General features: G+C 43.3%; 1 protein-coding gene across 1 annotated transcript in view; it reads right to left on the bottom strand.

Moving 5' to 3' along the window:
• The window catches only part of LOC144768886 (dynein regulatory complex protein 11-like), a 743718-nt gene that overhangs the window by 211993 nt on the left and 508705 nt on the right, over window positions 1-23020 (bottom strand). Inside the window, exons 17-18 of the mRNA XM_078652900.1 lie at window positions 10736-10800; window positions 8893-9070 (exon numbers count right to left, since the gene is read on the bottom strand). Coding sequence (XP_078509026.1) covers window positions 8893-9070; window positions 10736-10800 — 243 coding nt within the window. The remainder of the gene's footprint in view (window positions 1-8892; window positions 9071-10735; window positions 10801-23020) is intronic.

Below are 23020 nucleotides of genomic sequence, written 5' to 3'. Positions count from 1 at the left end.
TTGACCAGGCCAGACCCTAGATATTCCCAAAGACAACATCCAGGGATAGTAACTACTTACAGTGTGGGCAAGCTCTGCCTTCAATGGCTACAAACATCCACACTGGCAGAAATTAAGCAACACCTAACTTTACTTCAAGAGGGTGCTGACTTGCGTGATTTCATTATGGGACCACGCAAACAGCGTCAAAAACGTTTCATAGCGGCCTCTATATATGCAGCTTACAATGAAGTTTGGAAAGTAACTCAAATTGAGACAGCAGAAAAAATACGGGAAATTGACCGTATTAATTTGGAAAAATCACTTTCTGTTGTGGACAATGGGTTAATGACTCTGTCCTCCAGAATATATTCACTGGACAGTATTGTGTCTTCAGCAATCGATATAATATCGCAAGACTTACTGATGTTACAACACGGTCAGTCCCAATTGCGTTCTATTGTAAAACTTGGCTGGACGTTACAGAGTCTGCGTTCAGGCTATGTGCCTTGGCGTTTAATCAACACAACGTCACTATTTAATATCTTTAACCTTACTGATAAACAAATCAGTTTGGCACAGAAGGGTGCTGACTATACAATTCTGAGCATTGAAAAACTTGAGAGATTACCATTGACAATGTCAGAACGACCTGTCATTGAATGGATAATACATGGGATAATAAATATTCCGATAACAACTTTCCAGTTTCAATACTGTCAAAAATATATACAGGCAGGCCAGTATGAAAGGTTGGGTAAAGGATACATTAAGTCAACATGGAACTTGCCCTATACACACGCATGTGTTAGTAATAAAGGACAAAGTGTGTTCCTTTGTCGCAATAATTGTGAAAGGTCACTAAGCGGTACACTTGTGTGTCAGGGTATTAGTTTGCATGGAGCATGTGAAGGGACTTCAAATAACCTTTCATGTCACCAGCTAGGCACACCTGCAACACAAATAGAACCATTCTTTAGGAGACTCTCGAACGGGAGTTACATTCTAATTGTAGATCGCAGATGTTGCAGTCTGCTGCCCGGAAAACCTTATCTCATAACCGTGACTACGAAGGTCATGTGCTGTGAACGAGTATTGTTCCCAAACGTTGCCCGAGACAGGGAGGCAAGGTTATGGCCCAGTTTGAAAATTTATTCTATTAGAATTGATACTTTAAGCAGAATGAAGACAGTGCTCCTACAGACGCCAACCATGTTAATGTCATCAAAAGAAACGTATGATCTCCAAGTTGCAAGGACAACTGCTGAGATTCATTCACTGTTATCAACCAATTCCCCCATACATTTCGCAGAAATACTGAGCGAAATCTTAAACATTTCTGATACAAGTGGAATTGCGAGTGTATTTAAGACAGTGTTTTCGGGAGCTTTAACCCCATTCAAAGCCATCCTGGGTATTTTTCCTGATTTTGTCCATTCCATCTTTGGCGGACTTCCTCTCCTTTTGGGACTAGTGGCAGGAATCCTATTTTTGGTCCTGTTACTTCGCTATGGCAAACCACGTCACAGACAAGACACCAGCGACAATGGAAGAAACAATCCGAGCTATTGGCTACCGGGACCGCATAACTAAAGTCCTTGGACTAGCACAGCTACGAGATTTGAACATGACTTGGTTTCTTTCATTCAGACCGATGTGGCAAAGTTGTGTTATGCCTGTATTAAGGTGCTTGCTATGCGGCAAAGAATGCGTGTTGGACACCTGTCTGACACTACAATCGGATGTGCCAATGGACTCTGTTGGGTCCGGTAACGGCTCATGCATTGTACTGTCCCCAGCGGCTACCAATCCTGATGACGGCATTCGTGGAGACTTCACCACTACGATTGAGGAGTAGTGAAGTACGAGATGAAAGCAGCATCGATCAGGTACAACCTTCTGTCAGCTATGCTGATCGAAACATCAAAGAAGGCAATCATGCTCATGAATGCATGGTAACAACTTTTTCCGAGTTAGTGGAACTTTCGCAAGAAGCTGTTGATAGTTTTTTCGACAGTCTCAATAATATGATGTTTTCACCAGAGCAGAAAGAATGACTTTGAGCAAACTAGCACACGGCGTTCCCTACACCCTGAATTTGGCCTTCAACTTTGAAAATAAAGCAATAAGAAATTTTCTCACCAGTTTTTACAGAGAGCGAGACATTTTTTTTTTTCCCCTTCCGTTCCAAAAATATTTATGATTTTTTTGGGACACTTATCTTCTGCTTTAAGTAAGACTATTCTTTTTTTTTTTTTTTTTTTTAAACCTTTATTTACGAAAAGGTGCACACAGCTAATCAGCCAAACATCCCGGAGGCATGGCAGCAGAATCGAGAACCAAACTGATACGGCACACACAGGAGAACAATACAGGATGAAAAGGGTTACATTTTCTTTTTTGTTGAAAATAAACCAGGATATACACAATAAAGACGTGACACAGTGCAGTACATTAACAAGAAGAGAGAAAAGGAAACGGGAGGGGACCGGGTACGGGATCTGAGGTAGATTCGGTCGTCGGGCCGGCAGAGAAGCAAGTACAAAGCCAGAGACGACAGCAAGTAGGAGGAACCAGTAGAAGCAGGCAGACCAACCCTAGGTACTCCCGACTGACGCTCCCCCACACCCCCCGACGAATCCAGTAACAGGAGAAACGAAACGGCAACAGTCCCAGCCCCGTCCAAAAAGTCCAAACAATAACCCGACATACTGGTCCCTAACCCAGAAGGAGAAAAAGGAAAGGAAATCAAGTGCAACCGAAAAATAGAGAAAAACGAAAAGGGCCATAGAAACAGAAAACGGAACAAAAAGCACCCCAACCCCAACCCCCCACCCTGCACCTCTGCAAACGGCTACGGCCCACCCCCCAGCAGCGTGCCTGTCGCCCAGCAACCAAAAACCCGAAATATAGGAGAAAGAGAGCTATAAAAAGGGGAGAAAAGAAAAAGGCAAGAAAAGAAAATGAAGGGAGGAGGAGAGTTGCACATTCCCTCAGCCGCCCCCCCCCGCGACGTGAAACCCTAGACACTGACCAATCAGCAACAAAGCAAGTCATAGACGGCGGTAGTCAGGGAGAACGCCTAATCCTGCCCCCTCCCCCAATGCAAGAAAATGGCGGACCCCGGTACCTCACAAGTCCCCAGCATAAGCAATGGACATAAGTCTCATCCTTGACCTCTACGAACAGTAACTCCGGGTCCCTCATATCGTACCAGCCCATCCACAGGACAAATCATAAGTCCAGCCAGTCCACAAATCTGCACGGCGAGCACAACAGAAAAGCGCAAACCACCACAATCCAACGCCGCCATGACACTCGCCCCAGCTCGACCAGTCCCCGTCCACCTCAGGTTCCACGTCGCCACACAGCTCACACGGTCGAGAAATACGTGCAGTCTCCGTCGGGTCACAATTCCAGCCAAGTCAGTAGGGGACGGGCATATGAGCACATTCACAGGCGAACTCGCCAACGTTGGCGGGCGACGCGCCATGGCGGCGGGTTCCGTCGCGCACTGCGATCCAGATAGGGTCCTCCAGGCTACGACACTGGATGGGCCACGGTCCACAGAGTCCTGGGGCAAAGCGGGAAAAACAGCCAGCGTAGGGGGGCCCAACAGAACTGAGTCCTTGCGCGATCGGGCAGTTTCGGTGTCATCCGCGATCGTCTCGTGGGACAGAGCGGCCACGTAGGAGCACAAGTCCCCAATGGCGGCCAGAACGGTTCGCAATGAGCACTCTCCGTCACCTCGCACCTCCAGTAAGACTATTCTTAGAGAACAAAATTTCTATATTTAGCTACTCTGGAGACATTAGCTACCCTCTAGCATGTTCACGAGTATTCATGATTTTGTGATGAGATGGTCTCAACTTTTTTTTCTGTATTAAGAGCCATTTCATGTGTAATTTCCGCATTTCGTTCATGCTGATTTAAAAATGTGCGTATTAGATTTAGCATTATTATACTGCTTGACGTGTATATAGTAACTATACTCATCTTTTCGTGTATTTGCATTTCCAATTTTCAGAATACATTTGATTGTATTTTGGGGTGGTTCGGTATACACATGCACTACTAGTATGTTTACTATGCTTTCTGACCCTTGTCTGGTTAATAATTAACTAGCAGCCATTCAACTGCACAGAAACCCGTTATCTGATTAGCCACACAACGGCACAGAAGCCCGTTATCTGATTAGGTCATAGCGCATGCCATCTCATTAGGCAAGCACTATTTCTCCAGCCCCCTAATAGGCATACGGTGTTCTCAAAACAAATCAAACCTACCACGACCTGGGAAATCCCCACAGCCATTGTTTTGATTTAGCCGAGAACTTCAGTAAAGAATGTGCGAACGACCAGTTCGTATGACATCCTTATTGACGTATTTATGTCCATCCTTACGTCAATCCCGGCACCTTTCAGGTATAAATAATACCGACATTGCCTTAAGCAAACACACGAGGTGGTGACAAGATTGGAGCAGCGAGACTTACCAAGGAGCCCAGCTGACAGCGAAGCCCACAGACGCTGCCCCTCCTTTCTGACGCGCTGAGAGAGAGACGCTGCCTTTTCTCCTGCCGAGAAATCCAGCACCGGCGCTTCCAAGCAGCCCTCGCAGGCAGCTGGAATATCAAGACCTGAGATAGAGATACCAGCCCTCCAGCCTTCTAAACTCCCAGGTACTGAACTGAATAATCCTTTGTAGAGAATTCTTGAAGCAGACCCTTGGCAAAGCAAACTTAACTTAAACTGCTACTTATCTACTCCCGCCCACGTATTAGGCTTAGGTCAGGTACATTGGGGTAGGCGTAGTTAGAAGCACCAGTTGAGTACGATTAGTCAATGTATATATGTATGTATCTATTTTATCCATTCTAAGTATCATATGGCTAAGAAACCATATCAATGCTTTTACAGTATTATTTTATAATTCTGTTATTACTGTATGCACTTTACTTAACAATAAGTATTGCAATAATAGCGATTCATTTCTCTTGTATGAGAAAAGAGACTGATCAATAAATAACATCTTTTTATTGAACACGCCCGTCTCTTCCTTTTCTCTACAATCTGGTGAAACTAAGAATGCACTGAACTGACTGAGTAAAATAAGTTGTCTTTTGTTTTCACACGACTCTAGAGATACACTCTTGATTAGGGGAGAGCAAAGTTGTCAGGTTCTATGGTTGTCAGAAACTAAATCCCTTCTTGTCTATCCAGGGAGGTTAAACTCCTCCTTGTCTATTCGAGAAAGTTTCTAGTGAACTCTGAGCTAGCTGGCACACACATAACTTTAAGTCTAATATCGACAGTAGAAGACCTCGTTAACCTCTGTCCTACGTCTATACTATTCAAGATATTATTCCAATGCGCAGAGCCTATTGGGATAATAGGAACTACACTACAATGTAAGCATTGAAAAGGGTGGGGCTTAGAGAGGAGCCCTGTGGTACCCCGCAATTCAGGGGTTTGTTGGAGGAGGTACATTCGCTCTTGAATACCTGGAATGAGCAGTCGGAGAGAAAGGAACTAAACCAGGTGATTGCCATTCCTGAAATCCTTCATGCATCTGATTTTGCGAGTCCCTAAATGCAAATCCTTAAACTTCGCAATTAAGGACTCGCAAAATCGAACGTTGATGCATCTAGCAGTTAGTTTTTCAGAAATTGTGGGTGATATATTTAGTGCATTGATTCCTTCAGTGGGAGTGGTTCTCAATGCACAAATAGTTTGCAAATTATCTACAGTAATGGATCGCTTATTGACTGACACTGCTGGAGGATTTTTGTTAATCAATACCGAATTGTTTGCCATCAGATCAATGGTTTAACAAATTGACTTGCTCTTGATATATTATTAGCAAAAGAGGGCGGATTCGTAGAATGTTGAAAGCGCAACATTGTTGCACTTACATACCAGATAAAAGTGTTGAAATTGGAAGGTATGTAAGGAACATTACTCATTTGGAGAAAGAACTGAAACTACTGGAAGTTGAAAGTGCATGGAAGAGACTTACTGATGGTCTCTCCTCTATTGGTACCTGGATATCTAATGTAGGCAGAAGTATTGTAGGTAAAGTACTGATGCCAATAATGAGAATATCACTAATAATATTGGTGATAATGATTTTGTGCAAATGCTGCAGAAATAGAAAAAGGTACACTATTAATGAGAAAACAAAGAAAATAACATTTGACGAGATTCAAATGGAAGAGTTAAAGGGGGACATATATTAGAGAATGAAAGTTTATCAGAATAATGGTGAAAAGAAAACTCCCCAAGTAATTGAAGAGATTGAATTGGGAGAGTGTTGAAGTTGGCATCTGGTTCCTTAATTTGTGATGATATAAAATATCATCAAAGAGGGGGTTGATGGAGTAAGATTTCACATATGCCGAAACTTACTTGGACTCAACCCTCTCAAATTAACTTGTAATATATTAACCAATATGTTTTGTTAACTAACAACCACATTACACGACATTTCTAGTATCTAGGGGAAGCTCGCCTATGAGCTTTTACTAATATTAACTCAAGTGAATTAACATGGCCGCCGAAAACACGGGAACTGTATTGCGCATGCGTCTGCCACCCTCACGTGGTATGACGTACCTCTATGCTTGGTGGGAATTTCTCGCTTCTGCGCACTAGTGACAGAAATCGCTGCTTAAAATTTCACATGCTAATGCTTATGCTGCTGCTTATACTAAGCTTGTTCGTTCTGCTTAACTTTTAACGCACAAGTTAAAATAAAGTAATGGGATTAGAGTAGAGATAAGTGGTATACAGTGCATTCATTTATTTTTATATTCTAATATGTTTCTTTTTGACTTTGCTACTAGTTTGTAATTTGGGTCTGACCACTGTCTCATCCTCCATCGTGGATGATGCCGACATGCGCCCTCTGACTCTGAAATTGCAGAAGCATTGGCATTGAAACCCTGCCAAGAACCATCTTACCCACGATGTTCCTGGGTACTTGCTCTACTGACCTCTAACGAGGAAGCAAGAAGACTCAAAAAAATATGAATATATATGATTTGTATGCCAATATTGTTGGGCGGAATAAAGTCATGGGAAAGTAAATTGTGGGTGGAGATTCAGTCAATATGAATCTAACTGAAATTACATCATCTTAGCATGGTGTGATGACCTCTCCTCATCTTTCCAAGCAATCACTGAAGGGGAACACATAGGTTTGCAGCATTTAGGGGTGGTACATTGCCCGCAAAATGGTATAACTAAGGTAGGTTTAGATAGAGAAATTGTCCGACTTGTCTGAATAGCTGACCTGTCACTGACCCAACGCACTCAATAGGCAATCGAGAACAGAGGTGCTGGCGGAGCACTCTGTCAGAAGAATCGATTACCCAGTCGGGGTACTAATTGGCTTTTCCTAGAGAGAGGAGTGTGACGCTGGCGTTGCACTTAGCTGCGGACACCCGTCCTGATCTGCACCTGTCTTGTCCAGTGGGCACCTGATTAGTCGGGAGCCTGGTCCTGGTCCTGTTTTGCCCCAGCCCGTGGCCAGGGTTAATCATTGCACCATTCTAGGTAAATATAATCCTTGTGGTATGTCCTTGTGCTATTTCCCTTTTTCACCCTTCCCAGGTACCAATGTCTAAAGGTGTTACTGTGATTTCTTACAAACTTTATGTCCTACTGATTATATTCTTGTTTCTTATGATCACAAGATTGTGGCCTTTAGTCATTTGACTCAGAACATCTTTCATAGATAAAGGTTTTAAAACTTTCCCAGAGTCTGTGGTTATTATAGAAAACCTAAATGTGTTTAAACGCTATCTGTGTATGCTAACTCTCTGATCCACAGGATTTATAGTAAGGTGGCAAGAATTGGAAAGTCATGGTACACAGCTATAGGTCCTAAATCGAACCTCTGGGCAAACTGATAGGGTGACTAAATTAGTAATTGATTAGCAGGACTACTATATCAATGTGTGAATGTTGTATGGGCCAAAGGTGAGTATGGTAAACTGAGCTAGTAGGCCCCCGCGCGCTTTATCATTAGTGTAACCGCGCATGACCACAGAACCTTGTTTAGTGCAGTGTCTATGTTCCGCCCATGACGGGTACCTCAGAGTCATGTTGTGCAATATGAGATACTAATCCTCAGTGAAGTAAGGCGTGAGAGGAAATCTATTTATACTCCTTGCCTCTGAAGAAACAAAGAACTTTTCCTGACTGTTGCAATACGTTTTTACGAGACGCCATTGGGACTCGTTTCTCCACGCCTAGAATTAAAACCAATTTGCAGGCTTGAGTTTTCGAGTGCCTTCTTGCACCGGCTCACGTTACAACAATACTGCCCCAAACTAAAGAACTCTATTTCGGCTCGGAAGGGAAGGTTTAACTATTTTTTTTATCCTCATTTGCCTTTGCATTTCACAACGGAACCGCCCTTGGGCTTTTTACCTAATGTGCTGGCTTTACAGGAAAAGGGCTTGCGCAACGCTATTTAGAGGTAAGACACTCCTCCGGGCACGGCCCAGTATGTGAGTGGGACAGAGAGTCTTTTTCCAGAGCGTGTCTAACCTAACCGCTCATTTTCACTCTGCCAGGGAAGACTTCAACCAGCCGAGATAGGCGAAGGCTTAATCATTGGATTCGTATTTTAGCAAAAAACAGAAAAAGACCTTTTCCCTCACCCAAAACACAACAAAAATGGAGTCCAAAATCTATATCTTTTTTTAGTCTGATCCGAAATGTCTAACTTCGCAATAAATCTCATAGCTCATAGCCAGTCCAATTCTGTCGGGGAGGCCGGTGAAACCCATAATTTACAGATCACTCTCCGTGCCAACAATATTGCATAGAAAATTAGTTTAGCATTATCATCTGTACCCTTACCTTGCAGATTCATGCTTCCAGATATAACTAGCCCAGGGCTTACCTTGATCTGCAGGCCTAGGGCGTTTGACAGACAGCTACTCACGGCCTCCCAAAATTCTCTTATCTTCGGACATAGCAGAAACATATGTAGATCGTCTTCATTAGGACTCTTACACTTGGGACACACCACCACACCACCAGAGCTGAATTTAGAGAGTCTTTGAGGGGACCAGTACGCTCTGTGAATCGTAAAGAAATGGTTCCGCCTTAAATTTGCAGATTTCACTATTTTATAAAGCATAGACATTGTTACTTGCCATTGATCTTCTGTTGCGATCTCCAGCAAGTACTCTCCCCACAAGGTCTCAGGCAGCCTATAGGGGCCGTCCTCCATCACAAGCGTCAGCCAATACCACAATGCAACTTCTTTTTTAAACAGACAGTCTAAAAGAAGCTTCTCCTCGAATTCATTCTAACTTCCAATTTGATTTTCCATTTCAATTGACCAGCTCTGAATCTGCAAATATTTAAACCTGGAGAAATTCCAACCCCATTCTTGTTCACAGAGTCCCCAAGAAATCAATTTTCCATCAGGAAATAAATCCTACCATCTCTGGGGGCCCACCTCTTTTAGTGATCGAGCCAGTGCATCCTTTGACCAGAGGGGCGACCCCGGTGCGTCCCAATTCAGAGCTGTGTAACTATAGTATGGAATTTTTAATGCCCTGCTAATTCTGAACCACAGCTCTGCTAAATCTCTTAAAACCTTTAACCTAACCTTTTTGAAGAATTTCGGATCAGCAAACTTATACAGAAAGCCATGCTCATTAAAATTCTTTCTAAGCAATGTACAAAACATTTTCCCAATAACTGAATTTGTCGGGGTATTCAATAGCATTCTACAGTTTTTCAACAGGAAGGCCCATGAATAAATTTGAAAGTCCGGGACCGCCAATCCTCCCTTCACAAGTTTTCTCCTGAGCTTCTTCCAAGAGCCCATAAGAAGGAACTAATCTCGCTCTGTAGCGTTACAAACCTCTCTTTCTTAAATATCAAGGGAACTGTTTCAAACCAAAACGTTATCCTTGGCAAAATCATCATTTTCACCAGGTTCGTCCAGCCAAACAGTGACAGCGGTAGATGTGCCCTCCCTCGTAGACTGGCACTTATCTCCTTTTTTAGCTTAAGATAGTTAACTTTAATAGGATCCCTGATGTCCTGTGTTATCCTAACCCCAAGATATCTCATCTCAGTCTTGCAAACAATTCCCTCAACATTTGAGTTCCAGGCCATGACTTCTGTTTTGTCTTTATTTATGGCATAGCCTGAAACAGCCCCAAACTCCTTGGTCAATTCTAAAAGGCACTCCATTGATTGATGTAAATTAGGGGTGTAAATAATGATGTCATCGGCGTATAGCCCAATCTTTTTGGACCAACCCTCAACTTCGAACGGAACAATATTCTCTGTAGCTCTTATTTTACAAGCTAGAGGTTCAATATATACATCAAATAAAAGTGGTGACAGGGGACACCCTTATCTAGTCCCCCGCATAATTGGAACTGACTGGGTTAGTATCCCATTAACTAACACTCTAGACGTAGGGGAATGGTATAAAGATGCAAGAGATCTACTAAAGTTCTGGCCTAAGTTGAGATGTTTCATCAAAGCCTGTAAATATGCCCAGTTTACACAATCAAACACCTTGGCGGCATCTAACGCCGGAGGTTTAACTATTGGTAGAGCCTTTCATTACTTCTCGAGAAATGACAAGACTTTAGATTACGCCACAATATTAGAGTGACTGACCTACTACACTAATAGAAAGGTAGTAGCATAGAGAACTAATATACTGAACCGTTACGCAGTACTCAGATTTAGTATAGGATTAACTAACTACTTACCTGATTTTCCTTACCAGTGTCCCAAGTAAGCTTGGTGTAGTGATCTTCTGGGCTTCAGTCACCTCCTAAAATAGAAGAATAAGGTCAGAATTATTTAAAACTACACTACAACACAGAAGAGAGACAATTGCCAACAGAATAAATGGTAAGAATTGATTGAAGGAAATGTGTTTTAAAAGGTACAAGGTTTGAATATATTAGTAAGCCTTGATGTTATATTACAGCTGAGAGTAAGAAGAAAGAAAAAGAAGATATAACAAAACTATCAGCAGAATACAACAGTTGGCAGTCTCTTCTTATCCCCATCCCCTTTTCCCCATTGGCACAGACTTGTTGAGGAGATCTAAAAACCTCACTGGGGTGTTCCGAAGGGGGAATTGGGAATTAGCATTGTTCTGCTCCTGTGCGCGTTGGCATTGAGAAGTATTGAACCTGACAGGGTAAAATTCAATATTCCCACTCCAGTCAGTGCAACAGTCGAGAAAATGTTGGACTGCGGAGGATAACATTTACTATTCCCCCTCCAATAAGTTCAAAAGAGGGGAAAGTGTTGGATTGCGGAGGGGCAAAATATATTATTCCCACTGCAATCAGTACTACATTAAAATAGACAAATTCTCTGAAAAACAATAAAATAATTTCAAAAACTAAATTAAAACTTAAAATAAATATAAAAAAGCACAAAGATATTTTATATATAAACTTATTTAAGATAAATACATATTGTAATGTTAAATACATATCATAGGGGGCGCTAGAGGTCGCACTGCAAGATGGGCGCACGTTGGTGTAGCTCTGCCCGGCTGATCTAAAATCTGAACATTATCCGCCACCAAATCGTGACATCCATGTCCCTCCTGCACGGGGACTGCAAGATACCATTCTCCTGCGCTTGTTGGGAAAACTGGCAGTGTTTGGTAGTGCCGTTGAGCTGTAGTTCCCGGCTGACGAGTCCGAGTGAACGAAGACAAGATGGCACCTGCAGTGCAGCCTTGAGTGAGCTTCTGCCAATTTGGCTGTGACCGAGTACGCTTCCCAACATCCGGAAGATCGCAGACAGAGCATAGTGAACGTCACCTGTGCGGAGTACCGTCTACTGCACCTGTTGAGGGAGTAGCTGCTGCCGGAGTGCTGTGGATCCGATTGGTGTTTCCATGGCGTGAGGAGAGGCTACGGCGGCCTGCACTGGGGATTTCTACTCCCGACTACCTGGAGGGCGCCCATCGCCGATCGAGACCTCCTGGTGCCGACCTTGGTGAGAGGGGCTTGACCTGACCGGGCTCGTGGCTACGGAGGTGAGTGTGGGCCTGGGGGCTAGGGTCGCTCTCTGCGAGCTGTGGGGAGAACTGGGACGGAGAGAGGGACGGGTGCGATGAGGGCCGGCGACCTGTGGATGACTGCCTGATTGAGCCTGGGGGCATCGCCTGCCGGGGCCACGTTCCCATTTTAATTTGCGGCCTGGAAGATTCGGGGGTGATTAGGCCTCAGAGTGTGGCATGCAGCGTGGTTCTGGACAACGTGACAAGGAGATCGCGCTTGCTGGGATCGGGAGTGTAAGAGCGGATGTGCAAATTGAGTGTTGTGGGGCCCGGTGGATGGTGACTCGAGGTGGCGGTGCCCTGGGATGCCGACTCCGTAGATTGGCACTGGATGGGACATAGCTGCGCCAACAAAAGGGAGCCCAGTGTGGTCCGTCCGTCTACTATGTAGACTAGCGCGTATATTGGTTTTGGTCCCTTGCTGTTAATACTGCTACTGGTGCAGCCCCCACTACCCGTGATCAACTGGCTCTCCCCTGAATTGGCCATACACTGGCTGGGTACAAGATGCCATTACCAAGGTACACAAGGAGAAACAAGGCAATTTATTAACCAACACAAAGACCAAAGACGAGGAGCGTAGAATGATGTTCATATAAAAATTCTTCACTAGAAGTTACAGGATAAAAAAGTCGATAATGAAACACTGGCCAATTTTAGCACTTGAGGATGATTTTAAAGGAATTGTCCAACATCAGCCTAGATTTGCATATTTACGCACACGGAACCTCAGGGAAATACTGAATAAAAAAGAAGATAGAAAAGACACAAATAACGGGGGAACCCTTCCCTGTTTAAACTGCGGAAATTGTAATGCCATCATTAAGGGAAATCTGATCCCTCATCCCACAAAAGGAACGCAAGTTAAATTAAGAGTAACAGCAACATACAACACTAGCAATGTGGTATATATGATGAATTGTCCTTGTGGATATGCCTACTTAGGAAAAACCAAACGAAAAATTAAAGTACATTTGACAGAACACAAAAGTATTCTCCGCAATAAAAATCCCAAATCTACCATGGCTAGTCATTTCAATTTCTACAATCATAACACAAGTCAATTAAGAGTTTTGGTATTGGAGCAAGTACCCATCCTTCCAGGAAGAGACAATACTCAATATTTGTTACAAAGAGAAGTTTTCTGGATTAACCATCTCAATACAGTGAACCCAAAAGGGCGTAATGAAGGGGTTGATTTAAGTTGCTACTTGTGAACTAAAAACATTCCACTGGACTGATTCTCTTATCATCACCGTTTTTAATTGTAACCTACAGCACATTTAACACATTTGATTGTCTTTGCAATACTGACATTTTATCAGCTTTTTGTTACACCCACATTTTTCACCCTCCAGCTCACACCAGGATCAACGACCCAGAATTATAATAATTTGATATTTAGAATGTATAAACCATTCTAAAATGACTATGTTTTCCATTTGTAAATGGAGGTAATTACATAATGAATTTAGGAATGGTTAACTTGTCACCCTTTTTCTGTTACGTTAGAAATCATACACTTAGTACTACACGCTTCAGTTGCATTTTACTTTCTGCACCACAGTCTTATTTCTATGTTCACCATTTGTAAATGTTTAACTGCACCTAGTCTGTTTACCACTTTCACTATTATAGCATGGATATGTGACCACAAACTTCCGGGTTACTCTAGTTTAATACGGACCTTAACTACACACGCCCACACTTCGGAGAATGAAACTGCAGTTAACCGAATACTCCATTTCTAACATCGAGATAAGATGGAACTCTCACCTAAATGTTTTCACCTCGTAAAAGTTCTGACTTTGTATATTATACGTGTCTTGAATTTAATACAGACATGTGTTTATAGGTTAACACTCACTTTGAACTGTTACCCAAAATCAGGGTTTTGATAGCGTTGAAACTCTGCAAGTTGTTCATCTACCTATGCATATTATGCATTTTGTGATTCCGTAGTACTTGGAATCTGCCTCGCACTTTCTTTTACCTTCAGTCACCACGTTCGCATGCAGAACAATATAACAAATTCTGTCACCTTTGATCACAATAGCTTAGCGGGCGAACTCACGCTTCGTTCCAACCCACCGGCAATTCAGTCTGGTGTTTCATTCAACACTGACTATATGATTACCATTGATAGCATGGCACACCAGTTTCGAATATTCACGACTATATTCACAAGTATTGTAGCATGCTTTCACTACGTTTGTAATTGACACATTTTTTTACCTCACTGTTTAACACAACAGTGATCACCGTCCACAACTTTCATGAAATCGAGGTCGCCACTTATCTATATGTGGAAAAAGCATATCACAGACACCATCGCAATCCATTTCTTTGATTTACCGTGATAATGTTACAGTACAATTTATAGTTATTATTCTTGTAGTATGCTGAATGTTAATTGTATGTTTAAGTCCCCTGATGAAGGTCAATGCCCGAAATGCATTGGGTGCAACACCAGAATTTTGTGTATAAAAATGGATATTATTGAGGAAAGTAATATTCCATGAATATGGAACAGAAGATGAAATTGAAAGAATAACAAGAACCAAGATCAATAAAAAAACGTTATAACTTTATTAAACAGTTTGTATCAACTTTATTCATCATTCAAAACAGAGTGCGACTTGGAGACGCTCCCCCAATTGGGGACAGTGCTTGTTTATACAGTTATTCTATCCTCATACTCAGGAGGATTCTCCAACCAGCATCAACAAAAAACATATAATTTTTGGTTTAATCATAAGGTATAGTATCATCACAGAATCACCTAGGAGTGCGACGGTCCATCGCCCATTTGGAAGAAATTCATAAGCTGTGTGTAAAAGCACCATATTCAGAGCAGTATCCACATTGCCCCACAATATAATGCACCAATTCAGTGGGGAGTACTGGCTTGGCCATAGAGCATTACATATTGCTGCATTGTGGAAAATGTCTGGGCTTACACTAATTTAATTACTGCAGTGCTTGTGGAAGCTGGTCTGGCTGTGTAGCTATACATTCTGGGGCATTGTGGGAACTGATCTACCTATAGTGCTTTACGTACAGGGGTGCTGCAAAAAGTGCCTGGCTATGATGCTTAACATGTCCAGGCATATGGGTACTGGCCTGGCTGTGATGGTCTAAACTGTAATCTACTGTATAATTTCTATAGCGCTTTCCTACGTCTCATCAATGTCCTGACCCAAAGCACTTTTATGTTGACGTAAAGAGGCATTGGCGTGCTTCTGGCGCTTAACATGCTGTGGAATTATAGGCACTGCAACTGGCTATGGTGTCTTACATACTGGGACAATACTTACCTAGCTATAGTGCTTCCCATACTATTGCAGTATTGGCCTGGATATTTTGTCTTACATATTAGGGTGTGTAGAGATCATCCTTTATCTGTTGCTGTTCATACTGAGTTAATTTGGAAAGTGCCCCAATTCTCGTATTGCTGTACTTACTTGCTCGAAGTGGCTACTAGTCTGGCTTTAGTGTTTCTTTTCATATTGCCTATTGCCAAAACTATTAACATGATAAGTAACCTAATTGAAAATACTTCTATTGTGGACCTGAATATTTATGGTCAGCAAATCCCCTTGAGCAACACCTCTGACACATTTACAAGTGGCTTGGACCTCTGGGTTGTTGGTCTGTGGATTTGTATGGTTCTTCAAAAAAGACCTAAAAAAAAGGGGGCTGATCCCAAAAACACCATGGCTTGGCATACGGAATTGCTCCTAACCCAATGGGAAGTACTGCCCTGTTTCAGCATTATTGATTCCACTGGCTGGCCTGCATGCTAAGCAGAAAGCTTTCATAATTACCATATTCAAACAAACTCATTTGGTCTCTGGAAACTGCAATCTTGGTTAGACAAACAAAGGTATGTCCAAGTACCTGAAATTCTACATATGTGTAAAGCAAATAAATAATGGAGCTCTGTCTAGTAACAACCCACTAACATTTTGCTGCCCCAACTCCTCATCAGATTCTGCTTTTAGTGATCTGTTTTTAAACTGACTCCATGCACAAAATACTGTTCTATGTGCAGCACACTGTAAACTATCTGCTGCTTCCTGAAATTAAGTTCACAATAAATGAAATATCTATCATAAAATAAAAATAACCCTGAGATGTTTGAATTACCCCAACCTCTCAAAAAAAGACACATAGGGTGACTTTCTCCTAACCTCTCTTTATGCAGCAGGCCCATTAAGCATATAGGCCACTTTAATGGCAATAAAAGCTACAACCTGCAGTTGACATACAAATCACTGCAGCAGATACTGCACAGCCTGGGCATGTATTGGAATTGCTAATTTCGTAGCAGAAATAGTTACATTCCATGCATTATTATGTATTGAAGTTTTATTTTAGGTCTGAAGAAAGTCAGAAGAACAAATTAACACTTTCCGAGAATTTAAAAAAGACAGAACTGTCTAAATGGCGGGACGGGACCACTTTGAAAAGTTACATAGAGAATAGACGCATACGCAGGGGTTAGAGAATTTTAATTTTCCCATCATTCCACAACTTGGATGAAGACCTCAAAGAACGGGAAGATATCCTATACAGTACATCTTTCAGTTTGATGAACAACACATTGATTAAGAGCTTGGAAAGGAAACAGCAAAACTGAAGGAGCAAAGTACTCTATTGGAAATGAAAATGAAGGAAATCGAAATGAGGGCGGCAACAGAGAAAAATTATAATATCTTGAATGGCATAATTAAGGAACACTGAGTTATTCTCAGAGCGCGGAACTAAGTAAGATTAGGAGGAATGAAAGAAATTATTCCATTAGAAGGGTTTTCACATTTTCCAAAGGATTTGATGATATCCATCCAGGATAAAATAAGTGATGGTGATCTTGTTGAACATGAGACTATTTCTTTAAGTATTTCAGAATTATCTTCAGTAGAGGAGGCAGGACCTAGTAATGTTATACCTTGCGGATCTATTTCCCAGGTGTCGACTTTATCCGAAAAGGTCAAGCAGAATAAGGAGAGGTACACAAATGGGTCAGGAAAAACAAGAAGATGGAAGGGGAAGAGGAGAAAAAGTAGGGGTTCAGACTTGCAATCAACTAAGGAATCAAAGTTGTGTCTATATACATTGGTCAACTGAAATGTTGGGGCACTACAGAATATTAATCTCAAACACAGGGTGTTGAATGAAACTGAAATTACGGCGTTACAAAAAGGGCTAGGTTTTTGTCCTGGTGTTGTGTGTGATTATACACTATTAAAAACTGATGTGTTTAAGTATGCAAGGTAATTGAAACTTTATCGTTTTTTTGCTATCCTGGACAAGAAAGATGTGAGGACTTATTTTGGGTTTAAGAGATGAGTGATCTATTATGGATATACAAGATGTCCACACAATTGTTACAATCAATGATGAAGGCAATATCAGTGTCAATAAGGTATGTGACTAAGCTTATTTCTCGAGGTGCCCACATTACAGGTATAGATGTGTTTGTCCATAAAGTATGGAAGATATACATAAACTTGAGACTAAAAACTTAAAAAATATGAAACTTCTAAATAGGATGAGAGGAAAACTCTTCCATGAGCAATATAAGGTCTTGAAAGATCTGGGATCTGACTCTTCCATAGTCATATGTGAGTCTGCCAAGGGCGTAATGTAGTAGTGATGCAGAGAACAGAATGTGAGGATAAAATCATAAGGCATTTATGTGTTGTATGGCGTTACAGGAGAATACAGGGTATTACAATGGCCTAGGTGAAACTGAGGATTTTTGAGAAACTGAAGTCATGGAGAAAATCGGCTTGATTAGTGATTCTGAGTATAAATATCTTGGGGTTGACAGCCCTCAGTTTTCCTTTATTTATGTACTAACTAAGGTACATAAGCCTGGTTGATCTCCTGTTGGAGGCCTATTATCTCTGGGTTAGGCACCATCACTGAACATTGGTCTGAATATGAGGATCAGTTTGTAAAATCCTTTGTAATTAATTTACCTTCCTATGTCAGAGATACTATGGATGCGTTGAACAAGCTGGAGCATGTTGTATGGGATAAACCCATGTTTTTTTGTGTCACTTGATGTAGTGGGACTTGGACTGTAGTGGGACAATACACGTCCATACAGAAATAATTTGAACTCAAGGCTATGGAGTAATATCTGGCGACAAGGAGTGCTAGACTTTATGATCATTCAAAGACGTTGGCAGGAATGGTAAAATTAATTCTGACAAACAACTACATTATGCTTGCTGGGGGATTGGTACCATCAGATCCAAGGAACAGCGATGGGACCCAGGTGTGGCCCCTCTTAGGTGAACCTCTTTATGGGGTGGTTTGAGAGGGGGCATGACAGGGCACCAGCAGCTAGTGAGTGGTCCCAAATCATTAATTTAGTGGCTGCTTCATTGACGATATTTTGATTATTTTGACAGACTGGATTCCAAAATGACAGAATATTTTGGTTATTTAATTAACAATAATTACAATGTATAATTCACAATGTTTTATCATAAAAGTGCAATTACTTTTCTAGATGTGGAAATGTACATTGAAAGAGACAGAAAACTTGGTAAACTCTATAGAAAGCCTACAGCAACGCACTGGCAGCTCACACCCTCAATCTGTCATTAAAGGCATCCCTTACAGGAAAATGATGAGGTTCCGTCAGCATTGTACCGAGGATCAATATTTCAAGGAGGGTATCAAAGACCTAACAACAAGACTAAAAGTCAGTGGTTATGCTTGTTCCACATTTGATTGAGCTGAGAATAGAATTTGAGGTGTCAATAGATGTGAGACACTCCGACCCAGGAAATAGAACTGCTAATACTGACAGATTAGCATTTGTGACCACATATAATGTGGAACACAACGAGATTTAAAAGATCATTACCAAATATTGGCTGTTATTATCTGGGGTACCTTGATTGAATGATGTTTTGTGTAATAAACACTGATTACTTATAAAAAAGGCAGGATAATTAGGGACAGAGTGACTGAAAATTACTTGACTCCTATGATCAACGTCGGGGGTCACCTGAAGCAACTACCTAAGGGATTTTTCACTTGCTTTCCTCCAGGAGCTCCAAGTAAGTTGCATCAGACTCAGTCAATCTACATAAATTTGATGAAACAGAAATCAGTGCATCTGACCCGCAAAGCTTTTCTTCCCAGAATACGAAATTCTAAAGTGCTCATTTGAAATTTATGGTTTTGGAATGCATCGAAAAAATGGAGGGAAGAGACAATAACAAATATCTCCTACAGCGTGAAAATGTTTGGATACAAAGATTATGCTTGAGCCGTCCAAATGGCCTTAATGATCGCATTGAACTAGCTTGTTATCTATAATTAAGACTCTTGTCATGTTGCCTGTAACCTTTGCCCGTTATGGTATATACCTGATTCATGATACCTATCAAGTATAGTAGAGGTCATTTATAAACACACATGTAGCGTTTTCCACATTTACATTCATTTACATATGCACTTTACTTGCGTCCACACGATTTTTGTGATTTTTCCAACACCTTGCACGCATTTCTCTCTTTTTATTACGTCCGCTGAATTTTTATTTCATAAATCTCACACATCAGGATGCTTCGCGATCACAGTCTTTTTCAGATCTTTTGAGACCACAGTCTGTGTTTAGCCCGATCGCGTATATTTAACACGTGACTTGGTGACAGCCAATCACGCGTAACCACACTCGAAAGATACGGAAATGCCGAGCGCTTTCCTGTGAGCTTACCATACAAACCGCGTCGGAACGAACTACAACATGTAAGTCCTGCTCACTAAACAAACGCATTAAACTTGAAACAAGGAACGATTTTGGTGCATTGTGCACCTACATCCAAAATAGCTGGTACTACAAAGAGTTGCCCCTGGTCCCGAAGAAGTAATGAAAAGGAGTGTAGTGACAAACATCATTCTGCTAGCAAAATTCGGAGGAAGAGGAGAAAATCCTAAGACCCCCAACAAAAGACAACCTGCCCAGTGAAAAGGGGTGAGATGGATAGCAGGAACTCCCGCCACCCCCCTTCCCGCACCAGGCCCAGCGAAATAAAGCATGGTTAGACCCAATAAGATTGCGAACCACAGCACCTCAGTCTATGTGTTTCAGTCTGCAGCATGCAAGTCTTTTGATAGGCATTGAAAGACTGCAGAGCATTCTTTGGCAATAGTGTCTGAGTCCGGGCGTAGGCTCAATGGTGAGTTCCCAACTCGCTGCCATCGTGCAGGATCAGCTTGGCGTTCAGTGGAGGCAGCTTTCTCCGGCGTGGCACTGTCGACCCCTGGAAGGTGAAGAAGCAACGCAGCCTCCTCAAAAGAACGAACCTGGTGGAGCCTGCCCTCCCATTTAAAGATGAGTCTAAATGGGTGGCTCCAAGGGCATGCCACTTCCTTGGGGCATAGGAACGCTGTGATGGGACAGAACTCCCCTCTTTTCTGTAGTGTGGAAGTCGCTAGGAAAGAGAAAGGGCCTGCAGGAGCGAAACTTGACAGGATGTTTGGCCTGTGCATCTCGTAGGATGCGTTTCTTAAGTTTGAAGTAATGTACACATGTTCAGATGTTGGGAGGGGGAGCTATCGGCGGTCGCTTGAGTCCCACATGATGTGTCCGGTCAAGCCTGATCTCCTGGTCCGGAGGGCTCCCCAGGATGTTATGGAACAAATCTATGACATAGGCCTTAATGTCCTGATCTTCGGATCCCTGAGGCACTGCCAGGATCCTTATGTTGTTTAGGCGGGAACGGTTCTCGAGGTCTTCCGCATGTGCCTGGAGATGGAGGTGCTGGTCCCTAAGTCGCAGGACCTCTTGTTGAAGCTGGGATACCTCCTCGTCGCGAGCAGGCATCTGATTCTCCAGGTCATCAACGTGCTCTCCCACCGAGTCGATGTCTCTGCGCTCCTCCGGGATCTCCTCAGTGAGGTCCTTCTTCATATGGTGGAATTCTCTTATGAGGTCCGCAAAAAGAGACTCCAGGACACTATGTGACCGGTCCCTCTAAGTCGTCCGAACCTCGCCGCGCTACCGCGTCGCTCTGCAGTGACATTGCCTCAGCTCCCCCGGTCCCGGCCTTGATTAGTAGATCTTTGATGACCAGTCCTTCTGAGATTTATTAGTAGCCATCGTGAGGGAGCCGCTACTCCTCGCTGGCAGTCAAAAAGCGACACTGCGTGTGAAGGGGGAGCTCACCCAAGTAGGCTAGGGGTCCCCTGCAGTGTCGGCCCTCAACCCACTCCCAACAGAAGCTTCCCACCATCACCGGGGCAGCTTTAGTAAGGGCAGACAAAGGGGTGGCCCCTTGGGTCACCAATCGGGGCAATCCGCACCGTAGCTCCCTAGTTGGTTGCCGTCTCTAGACACTCCCAACGAAGCTCATGGAGGGAGGCTTCAGGATTTAATAGCACTGTAGACGGTGCTGGGGGAGCGGGAATTAGCACCTCCCCCCTCTCTGCTGCTGGGCCACAGTTCCCCATCCAGACCCACTTCTCTGTACCTGGCCTCTCACCTTCTTAGTGCTCCCAGGACAGGGAAGGGTAGGGCACCTCCGGGCGGAGGTCAGCATTCCGGGGGGCAGGTGTATGATCAAGGCTGGTGTGCTGCGATCCTCTCTGGTGAGCGCTCACAGGTCCGGGTGCAGTGTGGACAGGCCTCGGTGCATACAGTTGTACTGGAAATGGAGAGAGCTTGAGGCTGGACGCGCCCGACAGCTAAACCGCACCGCAGAGCGGCTCACCTCTATCGGGTGCAGGAACGCTACTCCGGCGTGCTCAGATCTGCACCGCCATTTTGTCGCTATGCCGTATGCTCTTCAGGCGCTCTCCGGCCGACAGTTGCCAGGCTCTCTCTGGCCCCCAACCTCCTGGGCCAGCGATCAGCAGGAGAGCTGTTTCGGGTTCCAAACCCAGGCTCACTTGCTCCCGCTCTCTCCCACGTCGGGCCACGAGAGAAACTGCAGGGCGCGCTCAGCACGATGCATCTCCGTCTCCGATTGCAGGCGTAAGGAGTCCCCATCACGCTGAAATCAGGTCAGAGGTGCAGGAGCTTGTGTTGGACCCGAACAAGGTACAAATCTGCGGCTAGGGCCACGCTGGACGCAGCTATGCAGGCAGGGCCTAGGCCACGGGACGGAGCGACAAGCAGGCACGTCCATCTCTGCCGCCATCTTGGCCACGCCCCCCCATCAGTTTCCTTTTTACACTGTCCATGCCCTTGGACGCGCAATCCAAAAAACAATTATTTGTGCCACTGTGCAGTCTAATTTGGGAACGTTTCAGATGGAAAAGAGGCCATTCCACAGAATAGGGAGGCAGGAGGGTGGTTATACCAAAGGTAAGTAACTCGTTCTTATGAAGAATGCTTCTAACCACAGATTCGTCACATTTCCAATAGCTACCAAAGCAGTACACATGCATTGGTGGGTCTGTAGAAAGACTCTTTCCAAAAAGTACTTGCAGGACCAAACAGCCAAAATGCCCTTCCTGTCAAACCTGGCAGTCAAATCAGTAATGCTTTATGAACATGTGCGCTGATTCCCACATTGCAATCTGACTAATATCCAGGACAGGCACTCCTCATGCCAATGTAGTGTAAGCAGACTTGGCCCTACTGGAATGGGTCCTCAATCATTTGGAAGGTTGCTGCTTGGCCAGCACAGAGGGCTATCCTCCTGGACAAAGTCCTCTTCTGCACTGCCTAGCCTTTCTTTGTCCCAGAGAACCCCACAAAGAGCTGACTGTCCACCCAATGGAATTTGGTTTAGGTGATGTAAAAGCTCAGTGTGTTTTCTGGGGTCCAAATAATGGATTCTCTTCTCTTTTAAGACTTGAGCAGAGCAAAAGATTATCAGAAATGTGGTGGAATTCTAATGTGAAAGTGAGTCACATTTTGGTAGAAAGGCTGCTGTAGTGCTCAGCACCAGTTTGTCATGAAACAAGGTGATGAAGGACGACTGGACTGAAA

The sequence above is a fragment of the Lissotriton helveticus genome, chromosome 7, assembly GCF_964261635.1.
Source record: "Lissotriton helveticus chromosome 7, aLisHel1.1, whole genome shotgun sequence".
NCBI lineage: Eukaryota > Metazoa > Chordata > Amphibia > Caudata > Salamandridae > Lissotriton > Lissotriton helveticus.
Note: the sequence above shows the minus strand (reverse complement) of the source record. Positions and strands in the feature narration are given on the sequence as shown.